The 19,570-nt window shown below is 48.4% G+C and overlaps 1 protein-coding gene across 3 annotated transcripts in view; it reads left to right on the top strand.

Moving 5' to 3' along the window:
• Positions 1 to 19,570, top strand: part of LOC118506372 (GATA-binding factor C) — a 94,051-nt gene that overhangs the window by 8,764 nt on the left and 65,717 nt on the right. For all 3 annotated transcript variants that reach the window (XM_036043395.1, XM_036043397.1, XM_036043394.1), the window contains exon 2: positions 2,196 to 3,128. In XM_036043395.1, the coding sequence (XP_035899288.1) occupies positions 2,942 to 3,128 (187 nt within the window). In that variant the 5' untranslated portion in view covers positions 2,196 to 2,941. The remainder of the gene's footprint in view (positions 1 to 2,195; positions 3,129 to 19,570) is intronic.

Here is a 19,570-nt window from a genome sequence, read left to right as displayed (position 1 = left end):
GACGGGTGGCGTTGTCATAATGGCTACCGAATAGAGGTGTGCGATGTACGAAGAAGCACGGTGTCTTCTTGTTCCCGCGAAGCCAATGTGACACCTTGGGCGGCCCCCCAAAATTGACGCAGTAGCGCTGGCGCTGTTACTTTAGCGGGCGAAGTCGTTGGTTCTTTTGATTAGAATGTCGTTGGCACGCAATCCGGTTGGGCGGTGGGGGCGTTGGCATCAAATTGAATTATTCAATCGGTAACGCTTTTCCTAATTCATCGCGTTACGTGTTGACAGACGCGTTCTGCACGTTGTTGTTGATGGCCCTTTTTATGCTACTCTTTGCATTGGTAGAAGAAGCGCAATAGAGAGAGAGAGAGGACACAGGAGTAATAAATAGAAAAGAGAAACAAAAAGTTCTAGCCAAGAAAATCTTTCGCTAAAAGCAGGGTTACTCGACGTTAAAAAACACGACAGACGAAGAGTCTTCAAGGTTTTGCTTGGCTTCAAACCAATAGCCGAGCAGCCTGATCCCATCCCATACAAACAACTTTAACAGCTTCAAGTTGCATAAATGCGGACCAACAATTGCTACATTGTCTCATTGAACCGTGTTTTCCGTTCTAACTCCGTACTTTCCCTGCCAATCCTCCAGGGTTCCCTAAGCCGGGTGACAGAAATATGATATCCTTCAACCACTATACCGCTCATTGTTACATTCCCCCAACTCTGCATTTTCCCGCCCGGCTTAGCCTTCAAGAGGTCTGCGCTGATCTGTCCACCCGGGGCTAGCCTTGGGAAAGGGACGAAAAACTTTATCCCTCCTCCCGGGGAACGATCGAGCGACCCGATATCGATTACGTCGCAAGCGCGCGCGCACTTACTTTGCAACGTTCTAAACAGTTTCATTGTTGCGCACAGCAGTTGAGCCGATTGCCTTTGTGGCGCACCCCATTTCCCGTTCGCTGAGCACTGGGCTAAGAGGCGTGCTTCTCGGGCGAAACGGTACTTCTGCAAGGATCCCGCCATCACAACATGCAACAAAGTGACTGTTTCGCAGATGCGAAGGGGGCAGAGCACCGGAGGGTTTTCCTCCGGGGTTCTCCGTTTTTTCCCCCCGCTCCATTAGCTGCTGTTCTGGAGGTACTCAATCGACAGCGATTCGATTGTTGTGCGCCATTTTATGCTTGTCTCTCGAATTGCCCTGAATCCGGGCACGGATCAGTGATTCAGTGCGGCGACCGAATGTTGAAAGAAGTAGGGCGAAATATGGCGCTTATCATGTTATTGTCAACCGATCGTCGATTGTTTGAGCCACCGGTTGGTTGATGGTGTTTGACTGCCAAAAACACAGGGACGAACTGCATTCGACGCCTGATACATCTCCCTGTGGGCTCTCTGGAATGGAAAATGGACGCCGAACTGTCGAAGGACACACAGCAGAGTCACATCACCAAGCGACGGATCCATTAACGGGTAGAACAGACCGTCTCCTTTTCGTGAACATTTTGTTGTGGCTCGTTTAACATTTCCTTTCCTTAGTATCGCTCAATCAAACACGCATTGCGCATCGCTTCGCAAACGTCGTGTGGACATCATTTCAATGTCACAAATTACGCGAATAAACGCTTTGCCGGGCGTTCGATGGTGCCGATGCCGGCGGTGCCGTTGCCGGTTTCTCGAGCGATCAAATCGATTGGATGGCAATCGTAAGTTATCGGCCAGTGTATTACAACCGCTGATAGCATCCGTTGCGCTATTGACTGGCCCCCCAAAAACGGCGCCAAACAACTGCCCAATTCCAACCCTCGGCTGCGTTTTTTTTTTATCAGCCCGTACCTTATGGATTGTTCTGGGAAGCGGGTGCTGATAACGATCCCAACCGTTCCGATGCGATAGCGTGTCGCTCGGGGTACGATGTACGGCTGCAATCTAGCTGTAGCTGTGTGTCGGGCAGGATCGGCTGTCAATTTCATCACTCACGTGGTTTTCCCTTCTTCAACAGCGGCACACAGACAATTTTACGGTTATTTCTGAGGAGTATCAGTTTGGCCCGCTGAGGGGTTTTCCCTACCAAGCATCAAATTCGTCGGGAAAAGCGAGCCTACAATTTTCCACCTTATTTAAGCCGGTGATCACCAGTCTAATGATGCTTTTTGTTTTGCCTTTTACTTATAATGTCTCTTCTTTCTTTGTTTGCTTCTTTTCCCCAGAGCGAGCTCCTTGCGGGACCGGGAGTTCTCACCCGGTGAGCTACAAACAAAACAAGCGAGAAACGCACAATTTGTTTCACTGAATGAGCAACACAGCGTTTTGTGTATAAATTACAACCAAAATCATCAGCATCGCGGATCCAACTCCCTTCCAAGACGCACGGAGCGAGCGAGGAAAAGCGATCGTCGTCGATGTGCGCGGCGCGCAATGCTATTCAACGTGCCGTGGTGTCGCGCCCGGAATGACGAATGAAGCAACAAAAGCGAGAGCAGCGTGATAAATAAGGTCGCCGTGATCGTCGATTGATCAACGAATCGCATTTTTGCTGCACGTTGCGATCCACCATTTTGTGTCGTACGCAGTCGCCGTGTGTATGTGGACATGTACGCAGCGAGACGCGGCTTCGATGCACCACGGGCGGAACTGAACCAACCGGAACGGGATGTTGCGCGGAAGATGTGAAAATGTGCCGCGAAGGAAAAACTGTCTGCAAGTAAGCTTGAGCTGAAAGGAAAGAAAACGCCTCCCCCGTAAGGACCTTCTCTCACTCTCTCTCTCTCTGTGGGTGATGTTCGGTTGAAGTGAAGTTTGAGAATTAAAAAAAAAACATTTTCCAAGAGTTTAAGTGAACGTGTGTGCGAGTGTAAGTGAGTGTTTGTGTGTGCTTGTGTGTGAGAGAGAGTAAAAAGAAGAAGAAGAAGAAGCGTTACATTGTGAGTTAGGCGGAAGCGAGCGAGCAGCCATCATGGATATGACGTCGGCAGCCGAGGCACGGAGCTGGTACGACAACCAGCGGCTCGGCGGTTCACCCGGCACATCGGCCGCCCTCGGCCACCAGACGGCCGCGGTCGATCCGTCCGAGATGAACCCATTCTACCCGCTGGAAAATGGTTCCCATCGGCGGTACTACCCAACGAGCTACGGTCCACACGGTAAGTGTAGTTTGGAAAAGTTGTTGTTTCTCGAAAAAGCTAGTCTAGATGAAGAGGAAAAACGGAAAACCCACTCCCATTTGCTTTCCGCTTTTCTCTGTCAAAGACTTACATTGTTTAGGGCTAAGATTTTAACTGCCGTGCTTAAACACGCTGCCAAACGTGGGGCTGGCGCGAGCGTGGCGTTGCTTATTTCAATTTCAATTACATAAAAAAGTAATTAACAATAATTACTACACTGGCTGGGTGTACTCGTGCAGCTGAGTGTGCAGTGCAGCGTCCGGACCGTCGCTGACGGCAACTTTGGCCCGTGTGTTTGGCACAGGGACCGAAACTGCAATTGAGATTTCCATCAAGAACGGCGAGTTCGCTTGAACGCGTCGCGGAAATGTAATTATCGCACGCCAAAATAACCCCCCCCCCCTTTTTCTCCTAACCCCGCTTCCTCTTCGCCCGCCCTTCGTGTGGCGCATTATTGTGCAACACGCGCGGATGTCCGAAAAGCAAGCGAGAGACATGAATGGCGCTTCACAAGATACGCGAGTAATTACTTTATCATTGAACACACAATTTTTTGGGCCAGAACCGACCGTGTGCGCTGAATGTATGTGTGAAGCCAGCTAGCCAGGGTTGATGACAGGCGGCAACGCAAGCATGGGCCGAAAGAACGAAAGAAAGGTTTGCCGCTTGATGGGACATTGAAGTTTTGCGTTTTGTTGCTGTTGTTAGTTGTTGTTTTCGGGGTTCTGTTTGGCGCATTCGCGCACAGTTGAGTTGCATGTCGAAAATGAAGACGATGCCGTGCCTGAATGCAATTCAGCCGACCGCCCATTCCACCACCCGTCGCCTCCGTCACCACCGTCCTATGGCTCCAGCTGTAGCTGATGGGAATGAGTTCTCGGGTGGGGGAAAATTACCAACTGACTTGAGCCGTATGGAGAGACTAGCTAAATTTGCGATGAAACACTCATCGTGAGGTTTGTAATTAAAAGATGCTTAATCGGAATACGTCACATCAGCGCGAGCTGGTAGAAGCGTCAGCAGCTAGAAGACACCAAAGCTATCGTAAAGAGGATTTTCTTTCAACCAGATTCCCGTACGCTAAGTAAGAAAGCGCAAAAAAAACAACACCCAAACAAACCCTCCCATCAAACTAGATTTCGTGTGATTAGAATAGCACACCAAAATATACATTTAATGAAGTGGTGATGAAAATTAATCCTCACCGTTGATTTGAACCGGGCGCAACTTCCTAGAATCTCCGTTCTCACACGCGGCGGGTGTCGTGCGCTTCAGCCGAGCGTTTACTTTATTACTTTTAACCGACCAAAATCAATCACCGCTTGTTGGGCTGCTGGTACACTAAATTTCTACTACCATTTGATTGGGTTTGATGCGCAATAAATCTCACGATCGCGTTTCAATCACGATCGACCCCCGGTGTACCATCCGTACGTCCGTCGATTTGGTCGTTAAGTTGTTGCTGCCGCTGGCCATCCTCGAGCGTGCGTACCAGTAGGATGAATTTTAATTTAAATATTTGATTTACTTCTCGCTACCAGACGCACATTAAAACGGGCCGCATGGTCAGCTCGGTAGAGATGGCTCACTGTGGGGCGACTGATTCGTTCTCCGACGATCATATTACATGGGTGAGCGAGAGTGAGAGACACCCCCGGATCTATCTAGCCCCCGGACCATCGCCTATTGATCGTGTGGAAGCTGATCTCTCTGGTGCGCTGCCCATTTTGCAGAGTTGAATAGAGTCAACCCGGCCGGTTCGTGGCCGCTGCTCGCCCTAATGGTTCCTAGGAGGTGGTAACTGTTTTATTGCTTCTGTCTCGTAAAGTTTCTCCATTTTTATGCTACGGCACAGCAATCGAAATGATGATAAAAACAAATCAACCTTAAACACGGCGACATTCGTGGGGACGCAGTCACCCGCAACAGGTTCCGTTTGAATCCGCGTGATTGATTTTTATCTTACCGTTCTACCGAGTTTGGCTGTGTGGTGTTTTATGTCCCAAACGCCAAAAACGGATGGATCTATCAACGATGGTTGGGGCGAACGAATAGCCAGGGTCCTCGGGCTTGGATCATAAAATAATCGATAACATGATACGCGCCCGTTCCCTTCGGATTTGCTCGAATGTGTGCGCGCGTCGAGCACATTAGCATTCGGGATTGGGATTTGGGCTTCCGTGGAGCGAGTGGCACAAGGTCGATTTTGAACTCCGGTCTCTGCCCAGCTGGTTCATCGCTATCGCTTTATTAGCGACGTAGAAATTTAGTAGGCGATTTTTATAGCCTGCTTGTATTACCTGGCGACTGGAAGTTTATCTGCGTTGGAAAATTAGGAAATTCCTATTTCACTGGGCTATGAAAAAGGTCACCGAATGTGCCAATGTGTCCCATCGAATGTGCCCACGAAGAAGGTGTTTTAATCACCCGAAATTCATCGACACGAACGACATCGTGCGCGTCGTGACGCTCGAGAGTCCGAGAGTTGTGTTGGTCCCGAACAGGAGGAGTTTCTGGCATTCCAGAAGAAATGGACAAAATCCCCTCCAGGATTGCTAGTTGCACGAGCGTCGCCGATCTAAGATGCAGCTAATTCAATCAGCCTCCCGTCTGCTGTAGCATAATGAGATCGCTAGACGCCGGACTGGTCTAAGTGTCGCAGCATGTCTCGTGGATTCCAAAGTCCAAAGCCAAGGGATCTTACCAAGGGAGCGAGGAAAAAAAAAACTGTACCAAACGTCTCCAAAACGAGAGCTTTCAATTGCTAGAGTATGCAATTAATTGCTACTTTCCGTGCGCGCACGGTCACGGCAACGGCCGAGCAGGGCACATTAATCTGCAAAAATTAATCTGTCATCTTGCGGTTGATGTCTTAATTGAAGCTAATTACCACATTTGTGTCGGACCGGTGACCCCTCACCGGTTTGCTAGGAACCGTAGTTCGTGTGGCGCATCCCCCATTGTCTCGAAGGCGCATTAGGAGGGTCCTTTTTGGAGCCCGACGGAGCCCGACCTGGGACGCCCGCTCGATGATAGGGCCGCGGTCTGGTTCGGTTCTGGAGCGCCACTTAAAATTCCAAACCTTTGCATCCAGCCGGACCGACCACCGATCGCCGTCGAGATTGGCCTTTCTCTCGTTCGCCTTCGCCCCTCCGAAGCCTGCCCCCCAAAAATGGCTGATGACGATTGGTGGGTTGCCGGTGCCGGGTGCCCCAAACACAATCAAACTGTCATAATTCAATTTAGCGTTCCGGCTACCAGGCAGGGCTTCTGTTTCTCTATTTCGTGCCTTGATCGAAACCACATGTGCGTATCGGGGCTGTATCGGGCGGCACTCACCGACAACAGAAAGCCGCTTGATTGCCGTTCCGCGCATGATTCGGCGGCACCAAACAAACGTCACAACTCGGGACGAATGCCGGGCCTTTTTTCCTTTTTGCCTCCGTAGGACGATCATATTTCGATGATCGCACCTTAGGCCTTAATGCTTGTGATCGTGAGCCGCAAACGCGCGATACGTTAGAGTGGGCAAGCGAACAAATTCAGTCCAACTGAGCGAGAGAGGGAGAGCTTGTAGGAGAAAGGTAAAATTAAAGGCTTTTCTTAATAAACACATTAAAACAAATAAGTGCTCCTTTTCTTTTGCTTGCTTCTCTTACTTGCTGTTCCGACAGATTCCCTTTTTCGGTGGCGTATTTTCCTTGCCTTCCAACGTCTGCCTGCTTTTTTTTGTCTGTTCCCCGGGCTTGTTGTTGTTGAGGAGAAAATGACCATCATCTTTGAATTTTCTCCGCCTCCGTCGTGCGGCGTGCGCTCGCGCACATGCTTGAACTCGCTTCTCTAGTTAAAGATCCGATGTGCTCCAAATATAACCAGCCGAGTGGGCCATTAAGCGAACAACACCACACGGTCGCAGGTTAATCCATTAAAAGGTTTTTCCTTCGGCAGCCGCCGCACCGCGATCGTAGATAGTTCGACGTACTGTGTGTTTGTGCGTAAAGCCCACGGTTCGATGTTTGAGCTTTTCGTCTTCGGATTTTGTTGGAAATTTTTACAGTACGCGATCCTCCGTGCGTTTGAGTCTTTCTCCGCTGTTCGGTTTTGCTGGCAGAGACCGTCCCGGCCGAGACGTCCTTCCGCAGAGACCTCCCGGGCTCGAGCTCGACGCCACCGACCCTTGTTGCCGTCGTGGCTGGCTGGGTTCAGAAATTGCAAGCTCATGCTAAATAAAATCAAATTATGTTACAACATGCTGCTCAACTGGCGGCAACTCAATTCGATTGCGAGTTAAACTGTAACAGCCATGTGCTGTTGGTAAGTCTGGAATGTGTGACATGTGCTCACAAATAGTTTTTAGAAAAAAAAAACCAACCTAGGTTGTCTATATTTTTTGGTAAAATAACTCAAAGGACTCTTTCTCGCTTTAAAGTAAAAAAGTGAAATAGGAGAACCCTAACCGAAAAGCCTATTCTTTCGATAACCATTTTAACGACCAGTGTATAGTGTTTGTTTTACGAGCTAAGCGTGTTCCACTTTCAGACCAGTGGGGTTCCTCTACCGTTTCCTAACAACATTTTGACTCCTTCTCCACAATCACCATAACCCGATAGGATTCGGGTTGACGAATCGTTCTAGGAATTGACAAACATTTATCGCGATTGATTGCGACCACTTAAGGTGGCTAATAAAAATCAAAAACTCCTAACCTAACGAATGGGGCGACCCCACAAGCCAGCCCGGTTGATGAACTACGAGTTTCATTAAGTTTGGGTTTGGGTATGGATTTTGAACTTTAGAACAAGTTGGACGCAGGTTTGACGACGGAATCTTTAATTAACCTTCGTTTGCCGTAAAACTGGATGCTCCAGGAACTGAGGAGCTCTAGGAGAATGAAAAGAGGGATTTGAGTCGAGTGAGTCGAGTTCCAACAAATCAAGAAAATTGAGAAGAGTTTAGTACTCCTTAAAGCTCTAATTTTACGAGAGTTCAATGTGTTCTCGGTGAGCTAACTAAAGCATAGTGTGTGTGTGTGTCTTGTGTCGTTCCCATTTTGAATCACCTAGACCTCACAAGTAGTCCCTCCACAAGCCTGTGTCATTCCGTGATGTGGGAGTGCTGCCTATTAAAGGTACGCCAAACATAAATCATTCCTATTCATGTATTGGCTTCAAGTGGTACCTACTTTAAGGGGTTAGATCCTCCCTCTACACGCAAAATTTAGACTCTATTGATCGTTGATATCTGTACACGTTCGTCACGAGAAGGTAGCCGTAAGCTTCTTATAAGAGCCTTGCGTTCGGTACACGCGTGCAATCGAAGAAGCTCGGTGAAGCTGTCGGTCGGTCGGAATCTAATACACCACCGGAAGCGCAACGCGTCCGGGCAAAGTCCGATCCCGTCCTCAGAGGGACTGTAAGATAATCCGCATCAGATCAGATCGGATGTATCTCTTACCGAGGTTCAAGATTGTAAACGACAGGGACACTGAACAAGGCACTCGAGCACCGGGGAATGCCGGGGTAGAAAACCGGGGCACCAGGACCCCTCCGGTCGCTGGCAAGCGGGCGTGTAAGCTTGCAATTAAGCCTCTCCCTGACACTGGGCTACGATTTGCATCCTGGTGTGCTGGCGCCACTCGTCTGTCCGGTCCTCCGAAACTGACCACTCTCAAGTGCAGCGAAACCGAGGCGAAGTCATCGATTCGGTCACGTTAAGCCAATCCGGCAACTGTCCGGGGCCATTCGAGAAGCTTGCAGACAGACGCTTGACTACCGTTGCAGCCACGCAAGAAGCAAAAAGGGACTGACGCCGGGAAGGATCAGCACCGGGTGAGCTGGGTTGTGTGTGCTTCTCACTTTAGCCCACTGCAGACGAGGAACGCTGCGTTAAGTACCTGGCTGAAACGAGCAGCGAGAGCTCACCATACCTGCACGGCAACCGGGCGGAATCTCAGCATAAGGGTTATCCGTTTTGTTTTGACCAATTCGGGTGTGATTGCCACATACGAACGGTGTGTGTGTGTGTGTATGTAATGAATATGGATCTTGTAGATCACGGGCAGGTTCGGGCTGGAGGGAACTGGCGAACACAGAATGCGAAGAAGACAGATTGCCAGAGGACGATCGAATGGATGGCGTAGAATGGAACCGGTAAATCAAGATTCACTTGCACATCAACGCGCGAACTTCAATGTGTGATGTGCTGCAGCATAAAGTGGGATGGTACGAATGCAAATGGGAAATGAGAGCTCTCTTCTGGCTACAACAAGGTATGTGGACATTGGATCAAACCGTCGTACAGAGCCACCAGGACTTATGAAGACGAGAAAATGAAGCGATAATTAATAAACGTTCTAAAACTAAACCAAACGCTCGGCGATCCTCGACGATCCTTGGAGATCCTCAGAGATCCTCGTTGCAGCCATTTTACCGCGAGAATTGGTTTGCTATAATCGTGCAAAAGCACCAGGATTCATACAGCATTTACATAATCTTTCTCCTCTAGCAGCTCGACCTCGCTCGGATAGGTTAGGAAGGCGCGAACCACGAGCCACGATATTATGTATACATACAGCGCTCTACAGAAACGGTGTATAGAGTTATAAAACAAGATAAACACGAAAACCAGCTCTCGTTCTCGCTTGTTGTCTTTTGCACGTTGTAAACACGATCGTCATGTTTTGCCGTGTACCAATTCTCGTGTGCTTCGCCGTAGCCAAGACTTCGAGCTGTCTCACTTCTGCTGCCAGCGATTAAAACTAGTCGCCATTGTGCCTGCCCATTTATTCCGTTCGTGGTTTACATTTTTTTGGGCCCGTATGATTATCATTTTAATAAGGAAGGTTGTTTCTGCTTGCCGGTTTGTCTCTGTGCAATGAGCATTAACGCTGGCATCTTCTTAGCAAACCCTCATTACAGGTACAGGTAATCTGGTGAAATTGGTTAGCGTGACAATCTTCTTGAAACACCACAATCTTCAATTTCTTCCATGATACTTCTGGTGAACCTCGACACAAACACAAGTCTTAGGGCTCGTAAGTTTTTGTTCCTCAAAATGAACTCATCACTCTGCCACCAGCTGCCACGGTTACGTTTGCGATTTAGCAGACGCCTCCAGGCAGCGGCGAATGGGAGCGGAACCCGGAAAAAGAAGGAAGTAAAAGTTTAGGACAAGTGGTAGAATGAGAGAAACGCAGCAACAACAAAAAAATACTTCCGAAGTTCTTCCCCGAGTGCAGTTTAACACAGCCGGAAGGCATAGGACCTTCAACGCTTCCTTTCCGACGTTCGAGTCAAAATGGGTAAACCGGGATACTAGAGATGGTGTGCTTGTGGGAGTGTTGTACAACCACCGGGTACAGGTGAAATTGGTTGTAATTATGTAAAATGATTATTATAAATAATAATTACATCCAATCCTCGATGCTGCCGAGATAACCTGGCTCAAGTGGAGTTTTTTTTGTCCTCCTGTAGGGGCACACGATCGTTTCCTTTTTACCTTCGTTCTCACCTTATTCCTGGAACTTCTTCAGGAAAACAGGCGCATGGTAAATACGCAAAAGGCATACCAGGCGGAAAATTGGTACAACCACTATCTTCGCGAGCCCTAAGCGGCTGCCGTTGACAGCACGGAAAAGGTTGGAAAAATTGAGCACGAAAAAAAAACCCCGACCCGGCAAGACAAAACCCTCCAGAGCAAGGAGAGAAAACAATTTTTGTAACGTTCGCTTATCGTGATGGCAACCTACACCGGGGCTGCGGGCTGATTTACAGATTAGGCGCACCAGAACAAATTGTATTTTCTATTCGGAAAGCTTGCGGAAGTGATTACCAGCGAAGGGAAAAACTTCGTGCCGTGTTGAAACAAAAACAAAAATTAATTTGATTTTGCAATCAAGTGAGGCTAACAATATTTGGCTGATTGAACCACGGCCGGACTTGAAGGCAAGCTTCAAGGAGCTTGTGTGGTTGACCTCTTTCCTGTAATGTAATGTATATCCTGTAGGCCAATGTAATAATCAACGGAAAAGTTTAATATTTGTATTACATTTGTCACTGCTGGGTGCTTGTCAGGCTTACATTAATCCCTTTACTCTCATTACACCAGCGGAAAGCTGTCAAACAAAAAGGTCAAACACGAGCGAAGTGTTTGTTGTGTCCATTCCTTTAAAGGTTCAACAAAAGCTGTATCCAATAATTTTCATAACAAAACCCGTAAATGTGACGCCTAAGAGCTATTGTCCCAGCGCAAACAAAGACTTTCCATGTTTTTTACCAGCTGTGAGCTCACAGCTTCCAAACCCCCCTGAACAAAAGGTTCAGAATAAATCAGTAAAATTGAAACTTTTCGGTACAGAGACAGCATGGAATCCTTTCTTTTTCCTGGGTTGTTCCGTTGAATAAGTAGAGTCGATAGCTCGCAACCCAAATTCTGACCATCGCGCCCGCATCGCAGAAGCTCTTTCTTCTCCTAAAAGAAAGGAGTCTCAAAGGTGTCAAAAGAACCGTACCAAAATCACATCAAAAATAGATTCCAAATGTAGTTCAAACCCGGTGAGCATTCACGGAAAAAAGGAGTGTAAGACCGAGAACCGAACAATGGTAGCCGCATATTTTAAAGATCATCGCCTTTGTGCGTCATTTCCGACAATTGACACATCATTCGGAACCGGGGGCATGCTGAGGGTTCATACCTTCCCAACACGAAAGGCTTAACGGCCATCTTACCGCTGGTGGCCATTTGCAGAACTGGAACCCATTGTTGCTGCGGTCCCAGATATCCTGCCGATTTACGCACTGCAAGAGTTCTTAGCGTATTTTCTTTTCCAAACTCCCGTTCACCACAGTTTATCTAAGTTATAAATTAGTTTCATGCTAGTGCTGGAAGCAAACAGCCCGGCAAAGCAAAACACAGGAACAGAATCTGTGCCTCACGAGGACGACCCCCCGGGGGGCTGGAGTACGAATGGGGCACGAAATTATAACCAGGTGCTACGGTGCAATCGCCACCTCCGGATCTCTTGGACGGGGTTGGGCAAACCTTTGCAGGAAGTGGATGTAAACGGAAGGCCACCGAACCAATACGCAACTGTCAACCGGCGGGTAGCATGATGCTCGTAAGCAGCGAATAGAAGCCAGAGCGAAGCTTTTTCGGACCCATGCTGTGATCGTATTATATTGAGAAATTTATCGTTATTTCTTTCGGTTCGGGGTTGTGCTGGAACCGGTGCTTGAGGTGCGGGAGCGAGGAGTTTGTTTGTTTTATACGAGGCTTTTCGAAGAATTCCCGAGTGGAGACTAGAGAGCGAGAGAGAGAGAGAGGGACTGTTATTAATAAACTTCGAAAGTCATCGCTGAATGAAGGATACAATGCGTTTGTTGCTCATTGAATGAGCCCAAGCATATCATATTCTGCTTAATGCTTAACTACACTGCCGCTACACTGCCTTCTGGTGTCTTCTGATGTCCGTGTGTTTCGCCATTTTGTAAAATCAAGTCATTGACATGCAGCGAGACTTCCGAAATGTCTCGGCTGTACTCTCCCCCCCACACACGGGAAGCATGGGTGCTGAGCAACAAGGGTTTTGGTCATATTTCTTCATTTTTCTCACGCTTCTCTTATGAGGCCGCGTCGTCCAACGCACACTGCGGACACTGCGAGGTGGGTTTCGTTCCTTCAATGCGCCCAATCAGTGAACGAAATCTGCCGACGAAATCTGCCGATCCTCAACCTCCCCGAATCGGATGGATTTCATGTTGGTTGGTTTCCCGCATTTCGCACCTTTCGGGTGTGCGTGCTGCTGTCCACCAGTACCGCCCCCCAAAGGGAAACTGGAAGAAATGGGGACCCACACGGCAACAGTCGCAGAAAAGTAATAACACAGCCAAGAAACATAATTCATAAATCAAGCACACGTAATGGAATACGGCGAAGCTCGGCAAGAGGAAAGCCCTCTGGCTGGCTGGGAATGTGTGTTGGAGCTTTGGCTGCCTTTTCTTATTATTTCCTTCCAAACCCAATAGCCCAAACCTTTCTTGCTGCCGACATTCGCAGTTGTAATATTTGGCACCTATGAGTTGTCAAAGCGAGCAACAAAAAAAACGAAGCGCACCAACACAAAACAAAAGTCCCCATAAGTCACCCCACAAGCGATGGCGGGACCCATGGATGGAAAGATTGGGGTTTTGCTTTTCATCATGGGAACTGTGGGGATACCCATCTAACTAACGAAAACCTCCCCTCCGAAAGACACTCACGCACCATCACGGCCCACAGTCACACGCATAAACAGTAGAGAACAGGGTGGTTGGAGTTCTCATAATTTATCAATAATTTATTATTGGCCTCGCGTACCGCTTGACCGTACAGCCCCCCCTAAAGCTGGCTTTTCGCTAGGTTCGCGCAAAATGTCGAACGGAATAAATTTGCCGCCGGGCCGGGTGCGACTCATAATTCTTGCGGCTGGGCACCGCTTGTCCGGCCCCCTTTTACCGTGGTAGGATTCTGGAGTTCTGGAGGCTGAAGAAGCAATATCCCTTACGGGGTGTTAGACGGTGGAAGGTAACTGTTTTAACTCCTCCCAATTCCACCAGCCTAACACCGAGTGGTGTGTGTGTGTGTGTGAAGTTGGTTATCGAATTTAGAGGCAAAGAGCAGCGAATTCCTGAAGATAGTCCTCGCGAAAAAAAATCAGGAACGCACGTCTCTAGTAGAAGCGACGATCTCCTGCGCGATCGTACACGTACCAACGGTCTCGGGGAAGGTGTCAATTGACGGTTTGGTCATGAATTTTAATATCTCGCGGGTGCTATACACATAACACCCAGTCATTGGCGACGTTCAGCCAAAACAGCCCTAAGGCAGTGAAAGAAACAGTCAGATTGCCGACTCGTAAACCAGCCGATCGCATTCGTGGAAAATGAATTTAAAAACGATTAATTGAAAACTTTCCTCGGACGTCAGTCGGCTAGCGTTGGTTGGAAAAGCTGGCAGTAAACATCAAACGAAGATTCTGGGAACCTTTCGGATGGCTTTTACGGAATTGTTGGAGCGCGGGTTTTTTTTTATTCATTGATTAACTCTTGCATGCATGATGGATGTCCAGCGTGGAGCATGTAAATAATATGCTTGGTGAAACGCATCTCGCGGGACATTCTTAAGGGTTAGCCAGTTTGGCAGCAGTGTCTTCAGAATGTGGACTGATCAAACTGGTGTCCGCACACGGAACGAAATGATACACCCTTTGAAGGGTAGCGCGCTCATTTTTCATCTTCATTAATTAGTTTCGTGCCGCTCGGTACCATAAGTCACAGCAATGGCAGCGTACGGAGCACAAAAAGCAACGGCCAAAAGGAGGCCACCGAATGCCACCGCCGACAAAGGCGACAGAACATAATCTCTCGATGTCTGGCGCTCAATTAATTCATTAAATATTTACATAATAGTGGTGCCGGAGGGGCGCACCCCACCGGCCGCGTGGAATGCGTTTCTGGATGTGCGGAAAGCTGCATGCATGTGCAGACCGTGGCGCTTGACCACGGCCGCTGCCGTCGTGCGGGCTTGCTTCACTGGTGACCATCAATTGCATCGGACGCCACGGCCTGCACGCGCACATTGTGCGAAGTACGGTTGTTGCCGTACGAAAAGGCCGCCGAGGACGCGTGTGACCTCCCGCGTGGTTGGAAAATTGCATACAAACTACTGCGTGCGTGAGTGAAGTTAACGCAGTGAAGGAACCAGAAAAAAGTCGCGCGCTGCACCAGCCTTCCGCTATTATTTTATTAGCTTCATTTTGGGGGTATTTATTTTATAATAACACACAGATGTTTATTGCTTAATGTGAGGTTTCGTTGCGTACTGCGGTTGGCACCTTCGTCCAAAAGGGGCTGGATGAGCTGGGCGCGATTTCCGACCACGCTCGGCGCGATCGATAGCGTGACGTGCCCCCGTGCGTTCATCACCCACTAATGGTGGGTGAGAGAAGCAAAGCAAAGCAAAAAAAAAAAAAAAAAAAAAAAAAAACAGGACGCCAACGAGTAGGTTTCTTCGCAATGCTGAACATCGTATTTGCTGCTGCTCCTGGGGTGGTTTTATTAGCATCGTTTGTACAAGGCACAACCACACACACACGCGCAACCAACGACCGAATGCATCTCTCGCTGTTTTTGCCGCCTTTCAATGTTGCCTCTGGCTGCACACACAATTGCAGCTCCATGAGGTAATTGTCAATTGTTTGGCTGTGCATAATATCCGCGGGCACAGTTGTGGCGCAAACGACGATGGCGCACACCCACCCGGCTACAATTGTCGTAAGGGGTTTGCTTAGAATGCTTTGAACGGTCAACAAAATGGGACGGACACGGCACAAAATGGTGCGCTCTGGAAGGATGCCTAGTTTCCGCGAACGGGTACAGAGTTGATGAATTTGTTTACTGGCAGCTTGGCAGCTCTTACAGCTAACTGATCAGTCAGTGAGATCAGTCGTGTCCTTGATGACTTGTTGTAGTAGTAAAGAGCTTGTGTGATCTTTAGAAAACTCAGCGTCAATTACTTCAGATTTTTACCAAAAAGTAATTCTGAAGACCTTATTTATGTCTCTCGAAGAACCCTCAAAGTCGCCTAAAAACTTCCGATAATCTGGGAACTGATACAAGCAATCATTTAAGGTTGAAGGATTTCGCAAGATTCAAGGGGGTGTATGAACATCGATAGTGATTACTCTGCTGTAACTCCCAATAGAATCGCTCACACCACACGCAGAGTCGCTCTTTACTGATCTCTGGTCATATCAAGTCTTTGGATTATTCGCTCCGTACAGCATTACCTTCACTCTTGAACCCTCAGAGGTTTCGGGTTACCGTATCGCGTACCGGGGGATAATAAAAGCTTAAAGCACCCATTTAAAGCTACAACTGATCGACACGCTACTTCACACCTTAACAACCACTTATCGTGGTGGCCACTGGATGCAGGTGGTGCCGGGTGAAGCCGAATGCGTGTGTACAAGATTGACCGGTCATTTTTCCGTAATGAATCAAAAGTCTTGCTTTCCCTTCAACGCTTCCTGGCCTGGCTACCGCTCCACCACTCCGAACTGGTGCACCTTGCACACACATTTGACACTTGTGGCGAGGAAACTGGTGTGTGTGTGTACGGGAACGATGGCAAAAAGGTCTCGAAACGGGTCCGCACCCGGGCTGTTTTGGGAGCCGTAATGGTTCGATTCGAAATGCACAACCTCGCGCGCCTTGCTGCCCCGATTTATCGCAGTTGCATAACGATTCGCATGAACCACCACTGCTCTAACGAGTATTACGAGGTAAAAGTCGAGCCCGCATCCGAACGAACTAAACACCATTTCGGTCGCACCCGGTTCTGGACGGGAAGGTGTTCTCGAGTAGGAGTCGCACGTTGCGTGTGCTGATACGTTTACGGGGTTTTTCATTATAATAAATGTTTGGCGAGGTGTTTTGATTTTTGAACTCGCATGCAATGCATTTTGCAAAAGAGGCGCTACCAATGCTGTAGGTGAAGCCACCACCGGGATGACCGAGAGACGGTCGTGCTGGAGACGATTGGGCAGGAAGTTAAGCAAACGTAGTGGATGGGAGCTTGGGAGAGGTTTGGTTTTGTGCGGTTCGAAAATCTAGCTAAAATCTCACCCTCCGGGAGGGTGAGAATGGGCCCATCGGTCTGGGCAGGTCGATCCAACACCCATACACCTAGGAGCGGTTGAGAGGCTCAAGAGAGCACGGGACAGAGGGGTCGTTTGTCTATTATTAAGGTTTTTATTACTTAATTCCACCTTGCTGCAGTACGGCCGCAACTAGCCGGCGGACAAGTATGTCCACACACACACAGGGCTGTCTGTGGAGGAGATTGTTTCGCAAAAACCGGACCCTTACACCCGGGCTAGAGGCACAGAGTGTGCCCATCACAAAATGGCACTTTTCGCTTCAGGGTCGGAGCTAGTCGGCGAATGGATGCACATTTGGTAGAAGGTTTCGAGACGCATCCAACTTGAGTTTGGAAACCAGCTTTGGCCCAGCTGGTAATACGCCCAATTGCCGTTCGGCCAAACAATGTCTAGTTTGTTCGGGTGTTGTAATGGCGGATCAGGGTTGGCGCTTTGTGCAAGCGCGAACCAAAATCCAATGCCCTTTTGCGGGTGGGTACAATGCGTTGCGACATTGGTTTCGCTAGGCACTGAATTATTGTTTAATTAGATAACCGTAGGCTCCCGGACCGCTCCGGTTACATGAAGGTCCTGTTTTTGGTGTGTTGCATTGGTTGTGCAATTTTGGTTACGGAATAGATAGAATTCGCGATAGACTGAGGTGTCCCCGGGTCGAGCGCCCATCGTTTTCGGTCCACTGTCCACGACTAGGTCTGATTAATCGATTTTTGTCGAAGGTATTCAATCTATCTTTCACATCCCAAGTGCGCATGCCTCAGGTTTGTTCGCAAAGGATCGAGACTAACAGCAACAACAAAAAACAGGCTACGGGCATTAACTGTTGAACCTCACACACACACACACACAGCTACACCGAGACAGCGTGCCTCATTGAAGCGCCAGCGTGGCCAATTTATGGCCAACGGAAGGAACACTTCCATCTCCGCGCACGGTCACAACCGATAGAAATACTGACGACGACCGTTGCCGATGATGATGATGATGTAGCCGTCCGATGACGGTGGAGAATGTTTCGGGACAAGAAGGAATTAACAAGCGGCCCAGCCCAGGGCCCACATTAAACGGCCACGGGTGGTTCATTTCGTTCTGCTCCGGGTGTGTAGGTCCCGAAAAACCGGCCGGCGGAGAATGGATTATTTATGCTTATGAACAAACGACATCCTCCTGTTATGTTGATTTGATGTCTGAATTGTGACCTGCTTCCGTCCGGACGAACGGGACGGAATAAAGGGCGCTACTACCAGCTCGTCGTCGTTAGCCTCGCACTCGGAACAAGCGAAGCTGGTGATCCTGAGGCCGAGTAGCGGCTAAATGCTGAGCTGGAAATGGAAATAACACCGGTCCCGCTCGTTCAATGTGAAAGAGCGTGCAGCCGAGCAGTCGATAGGCGAACGAGCAAGGAGAAATAAATAAAATAAATCAAACCGATTCGATCGCGATGAAATCAAGCTGATTAAAGTGATTATCACGTGAGACACACGCCACCCCAGTGCGCGAGCTTAGCGGATCCAGCTAAGTCGTGAGGAAACGGGCAGGCATACCAGGTACTGGAATAATTCGATCGCTCAATTTCTACCTTCTCCTGCACCTGTAGCAGTACGATCGAGCTGGTCCGTTTGTTTTGTGAGGCCCTTCATTACGGGACTTCTCCTCAAGGAAGTGCGCACCGTGGAGAACCTGCCAAAGAATTGAGTTTTAACCATCTTAAATCATCGCCGTAAGTGCATGTTTTAGAGAAAGAGCTACAACGGCAAGACATGCAGAAAAACATCTCCACAAAATCTCGTCATTCTTCAGCGAACTACGATCGAGAGAGAGAGAGAAGGCGAGTGAGTTGCAAGGAACAAACCAGCGAACGACCAGCAAATGGTAATTATTCATCATTATCGTATCGTTCATGTCGTGGTGGTATCTTTTTTGGTAGCTCACTGCTTCTTCGCTTGGCCAGCTTCCAGCACCGTTTCCTTCGGTGTGAGAGATCCCGACCAGATTATTGCTATTATTATAAGCTACTTATGAATGAATCTGAGATGAAACATTCTTCGATCTCGTACCGGAACGAGCCGACCGTAATGCTGCACAGTTCCAAAATTTCGTGGCCACCGTTCGCCTTGTGTCGCTTCCTCTTCATCTTACTGCCCCTTTTTTGCGCGCAACCTCAAAGCCAGATGTGATAATTGAGCCTGATTTGAGGTGGTAATTGATTTAAATTGTAAGACGATTAACTGGTTGCCGTTCGAAGTCGTACGCCACGGTACGTCTTCACCATCGAAACGGAACTGTCAATGAAAACTGGTGGCTGTATATGGAGATGGAAGAGGGTGGAAGAGAGAAAGAACGAGAGAGGTGAAAATTCATTCATCGAAATTTTGATTGGAACGCAAGCTAATTTGATTAACCGAACCGCACTCTTGTTGATCCAATTCTGTGGCATCAGAGCATCAACAGTTTTGGAACAGGGATCTTTCTGTCGAAAGCAAGATATTCTACTCATTTCACCACCGTACGACGTTCGGTTAACACGTGGTTAAGTATCATTAAATAATTGACTTACCTATGCGCCTTTTCCTCAATGCTCGCATGCACTCACCACGAAGCATGTAATTTCGTGATGATGTTTTTTTTTTTGTTGCTTGCTTGGGCAATTGGGTGGTTTGGGGTAGATTTTGCGGTTTTGTTGGTTTACACCTCGTACCTTTCTGCTTAATCGATTGATGGTAGTGGT

Source organism: Anopheles stephensi, chromosome 2 (assembly GCF_013141755.1).
Source record: "Anopheles stephensi strain Indian chromosome 2, UCI_ANSTEP_V1.0, whole genome shotgun sequence".
In the NCBI taxonomy this organism is placed as follows: Eukaryota; Metazoa; Arthropoda; class Insecta; order Diptera; family Culicidae; genus Anopheles; species Anopheles stephensi.
Note: the sequence above shows the minus strand (reverse complement) of the source record. Positions and strands in the feature narration are given on the sequence as shown.